Genomic DNA, 5,420 nt, shown 5'->3' with positions numbered 1-5,420 from the left:
AATATATATATATATTCGAAATAGTAAAACGTATGTAGAACAAATTCTTTACACAATAGAGATCATAGGCATATCATAAATACTATGTATAGTTCTTTTCCTCTTGTCAAAAGTCCACTTAGGCCTATTCAATTGCTTTAGAATTTCAGCTGACAAGCCAAACTACCTTTCTCTATCTCTTTCGCACTAGTATTCCGTGTATAATTCACTTACAATTATAGCGTATACCATTGTCGTATACCGCTCTTATAGTAATCGTTTGGTTCTCGTACTTCAGATAACATCTGTTCTTTTTGTCAAAGTGCACTCAGGCTGGTTCAGTTACTTTGGAACTCGCTTTGACTCGCTTTTATACTATACTTCTTATCTCTTTTAAAATTGTTAGTTTTATTCTAAAATATTAATCGTTAGGCTTTCACTCCTACAGCAGTGAACTTTACGTTTAACTTTCCTCCGCCGATCTTCTAATTCCCGTAACTTCACTTTCTCGTCTGCTCTTTCTGCCTGCTGTTCCCGCTCGTCTCACACTATTTATATGTTTATCACTTAATCGTCTGCTCACTTCTAGAAATCTCTATATCTTCGACATCAATAAATTTCACGCGACGTTCGATACCCTCAACAACAATGAATTATAAACACAACTTCCAATGATCGTCTGCTTTTAACTCTCTTATTATAAAAAAATAAACAATCATGAAATATGAACTCACGAAATAATTAATTAATAATGCCTACACTTAACAGTCTTTTATATCATGACAATTATAATCTTCTTTAACTTCTGTTTCAGCAACAAGATGTTCAGAACTAGAATCTGAGAAATCGTTATTATTGCACTCTTATTGTATATTATCTATATAATTAAATGTTAAGTTATTCGAAACGTTTATTAATTGTGAAAGTCAAATCAAATTTTCGTCTTTAGAAGTAATGGTAAGTTGCAAAGACTTGTTTGTTTTAGAATTTTAATATAAAGCTATAAAACAAGGTTATTTGCGCATAGCCGTCCTTAATTCGGAACTGATAAGCTAGAGGAAAAGCAGTTATTCAACAGCATCCACCGCCAGTTTTTGAATTACTTTTGGTTGACAGCAAAGAACACCAAAAATGCAGAGCGCGTTTATGTGGTAACGGGTAGCAAACATTAATCCTCGAATTAACATTGTTGGTATGCTAACTATTGTGCAACACCCAGCTTCACATATATAAATATATATATATGTGTGTGCGTGTGTGTTTACATATATTATAATAAACATAAATATATTTCTGTCAACAATGAATTTAAATATTTATATATTATGGAATTACGGTTTTTATAAGTATCACACCCATGCTCTACCAGCGTTCATTAATAGGTGTATAGATATAGTTATGCTCGTTGAGAGTCCACATATTATTTATCAGCCTTAGCAGTAATGTAACGGTACTTCTTAAGTAAATGTACACTTGGATTGTTCAAGATTTACCTGAGTGAGTTTCTACGTGATATTCAGAAATGCATTGCTGGTCTTTTAAATCTAGCCGCATGTTTTACAGTTTTTTCATGTGCTTCGTATGAGCAACAACTCTCCCTGATAAAGACATACAACAGCCATTTAGCGTCACGTGATAAAACTAGACCACGCTCAGTTTTTACAAATATTCTGTATATTTTATTGGGTTATTGTTTGCGAGCACTACCTTGACCTACCGATGTATTTTGGAGTGCCAAGAAACGATCTAACAGCAATTTAATTTTTGGCCTAGTTTTTTTGCAGCATATTTATTAAATATGCATTAGCTTTGAAGAATTATTTGATGGATATCTTTATCGATACTGCTTAATATAAGAAAGAGAGAGATAATATATATATATATATATAATTAGAGACAAACCATACCAGGATATCATTTGAAACTTTGAGTTTTCTTTTCGAGCTTCTTTTTAGTGGGGAGTTTTCAATTGATTTACCAGGACTTGGCATTAATTAGAAAAATTAAAGGAAATTTGAAAGATAAAGCATCATATAAAAGTGGCATTGATATAGGTTTTTATTTCAAAAACATGTTTGCATTATGTATACACATTGGTGAAAAAATGGAGGTACATTTGCCTGCACTTCAAACAGCTGGCAAGCAAGGATGTAGAAGTAATTTGACAGTTTGCAACACAGTCATGCTGGTGGAGCATGGCCTAATTCGACTCCTGATTGGTTGCAGACACCTGTAGCTTTACAAACTCGATGGTTTCTTATTAGGGAAACTTGTTTCTCACACTAAATCTTGCAATAGCCTGAACAATTATCGAAACTATTGGTACAACGGCGTAGTAGCATAGAGAGTTGTTACGATATATATGTGTATGCTGGCTCTGCTTCACTGAAGCATAACGGGATTATATTATTCAGAAGACCCAGTCTTCCAGCAATCAGCAAACCTTTCTCAGCCATAAACAAACGTGTATTGCTTATTGGTACAGAATGTGAGTATAACGATGGTTTGTTGATCTTCTGAAAAGCTGTAGTTATATAGCTTTGGAGCTTAATATACTTGAAGAGGTCTTTCTTTACAAGCACATGTAAAATACTGATAAATTCAAGTGTTTGTTATTTAAAATGCCCCGTTAATAACTACGTTTCTGTTATTGTTGAAGAGTGTCTATGTAAGTCATAGCACCGGTGATTCATGAAATCATTGACTTCTTTCAGAAAACAAAGCTAGTTTTTTGTTTGCCAATTGTCCAATTCGAGTTATGTTTACTTTTCAAAATCGACGTTTTAATTTATCGCACTGATTGTTAGGCCTAACGTGAAACCTCTGTGCATAATCGTAGATTCAGTGTTTTGACGAAAATAGCTGTGATAAAACAAATGGCCTACACCAATGAAATGATAAACATTCCATTAGACGAGTTACACGTAAGCTATGCTGGACGACAGAATTCAAATGACCCTCCTGCAGAAGGGCCAAGACAGGCGTTTTCTTCTAATAGTGAACCTGTAGCAACTGAAGATAACGGAAATAAACCTCAGGTAAATGTCTAAAACTAATAAAATTAAAAAGTAATAATTATAATCAACCTGATAATAATAATAATAATACTGACTTTTCTAGGCTGAAAGGTTTGCACTTCTTTTTCGAATAGTTTATAGTTTTACTTAGATTTACTATATGTATATTTGTGTAATTTATATTGGCTTTAGATGGTGTGGAAGAGAAATCGTAAACGAGGTTCATAGATTAAAACTTAATAGAAAATAAAATGTGTACACAGTAGCAGGAATTGTTGATAGTTTTGAAATAAGCATTTTCTTAAATCTCCAGAAAGTCTCGTTTTTTTACACAAACTTGATAACCATAAGTAAAACTAGCACATGACCCGTTAAAAATGACGGGACAAGTACTACGACCCCCACCCCATAGTATACTCTAACCTCACATTTCATAGCTAACTGAAAGTGAAATATATAAATTCTGTGAAATCAAGCTTGACCACCAAAGAGGCAGAAAAGTGCAGTCGAGGCAGTCAAACGTCGGTAAATTCCTTTGTGAGTCAATCAAATTTAAGATCATTCATGAAATAAATTCGTGACGCACTCATAGAATATTTTATTGGTAAAATCAGTTAGATTAACAACTTCTAATATAAAGAAAAGCCAGTGCGTTTTGTTAACACTACGTTCAAACAATAGCATTTATGTAGTGTTGCTTAGCAACAAAAGTGACACCTAATATTGTTGTTAGTCTATGTACTATAACTATAAAATGAAATGTAGAGACAACAAAACTGGAAAAGTATTTGTCGATTTGTCCCCGTTAATTAGAGGTTTGTTTTTTATTTAAAACGTTGAGGATATAACAGAATATAGCTCAATTCAGAAACGATTTAATTTAGTGTTTTCTTGTAGCAAAGCCACATTGGGCTACCTGCTGTGTCCACCGAGGGGAGTCGAACTCCTGATTTTAGCGTTATAAATCCGAAGACTTACCACTGTCCCACCGGAGGACGATTTAAGCTTAAAATTGAATCGATATTTTTATTTCATGATAAATTTTATGCACCTGGCTCTAGGCTAGGTGATTCCACACTACATCTTTACTTTAGGCTTATTATACCAACATTCACCACAGTTATAAGGTTTCACTGCACCCCCCCTCACGGCCCCCTTGCACTCCAGTCACCAAAATCGTAATGGGCAGACAGTAATCGAACTCTTTTATCTGAATAAATGCATTTTGGCTTTCATGGCTCCTCACTACTATTACGTCATTTTAACGTGTCTAATATCTAAGATGGTGAAACAGAGTTTTAGAAATTCGTTAAAAGTTCAGTTAGTGACGAACTCAATGAATTTCTTATTAATTTTATTGTGACGTTTCATCACTTATTAATCATTAAACCTATATTTCCCAAAAGGCACGATGCGGCACATACTAGTATATTGCAAGTGAACTGACGGCGTGCCACAAAATATTCCACTTTTCTATAACTGTTAATATATATATATATAATGTGATGACCGAGTGAAAATCTAATCTCAATTAATTTTATTCACCACTTTTTGCTTTTCGGGTGTTGTGAGGCTTTATTCTCACTTTGCTGTGAGTGCTGTAATTAGTGGTTTACCACATTTTTTTAGTAATTCCAAGTGTGCTTTGAACTTTGGGAAACATCGCACTAAACTATCACACTTTAGGTTTGAACATTGAGCGTTATAAGCGGGGTAATTTGTAATCATTGATACACATACAATTCAGCTGAGACATGGTATATTGTAATTCATTCGGACTGATGAGCGCTGGTACTTAGCGAACACTGAACACAAAGTAAAGTGTAGTTTAAATACTGTTGTTGCTGTGGCTTCTATTGTTGGACGGTAAAAATAAAAACTTCATAGATACATAACGTCTTGTTATAACTTCCAGTTACTTGCTAATTTTCTCGTACATACAATACTTATAATGTTTATAGTATACTGAAAACACAAACTTAAAATTTACAGCGATGAACTAACTAACAGACTGATTCATTAATCTTTAATCTCTGTCCTAATCTTTTAAGAAAATTCTAGTCATTAAGCTCGCCATGTGACGTTAGAAACTCCCTCTAGACAAACAATAACACAAACGTCTAAAAACAAAAACATTACAGCACTATTTATATACTTAATACTGTTACGACAGCGGAAGTCACGCGATTCTGGGAGCAAGCGCGCTGGCGTTTCTGGAAGGATCATGAATTTTCCTGGCAACTCTAGTTTGTTCGAGGCGCCCTCTTTTTTTAGTATATAAGTCTGGCGAGAAAAACCAACGCAATTGCATCGGCAGATAGATTGAAGAGATATAGATAGATATGCAGATAGATTGAAGATAGAGATAATTGAGTCAAGCAAACAGTACGCACCGTAAGTAAAGTGTGTGAATCACTGTGATTT

At 34.1% G+C, this 5,420-nt stretch overlaps 1 protein-coding gene across 3 annotated transcripts in view; it reads left to right on the top strand.

The window, feature by feature from the left end:
- LOC106461562 (ninjurin-2-like) overlaps positions 1-5,420 on the top strand; it is a 68,147-nt gene that overhangs the window by 34,451 nt on the left and 28,276 nt on the right. Inside the window, exon 1 of one of the 3 annotated variants that reach the window (XM_022388566.1) lies at positions 2,711-3,017. The exons of the other annotated variants lie outside the window; for them this stretch is intronic. Within the exon in view, the coding sequence (XP_022244274.1) occupies positions 2,856-3,017 (162 nt within the window). The 5' untranslated portion in view covers positions 2,711-2,855. Of the gene's footprint in view, positions 1-2,710; positions 3,018-5,420 lie in introns of those variants that run through there. 3 annotated transcript variants of the gene reach the window in all.

Source organism: Limulus polyphemus, unplaced genomic scaffold, assembly GCF_000517525.1.
Source record: "Limulus polyphemus unplaced genomic scaffold, Limulus_polyphemus-2.1.2 Scaffold987, whole genome shotgun sequence".
In the NCBI taxonomy this organism is placed as follows: domain Eukaryota; kingdom Metazoa; phylum Arthropoda; class Merostomata; order Xiphosura; family Limulidae; genus Limulus; species Limulus polyphemus.
Note: the sequence above shows the minus strand (reverse complement) of the source record. Positions and strands in the feature narration are given on the sequence as shown.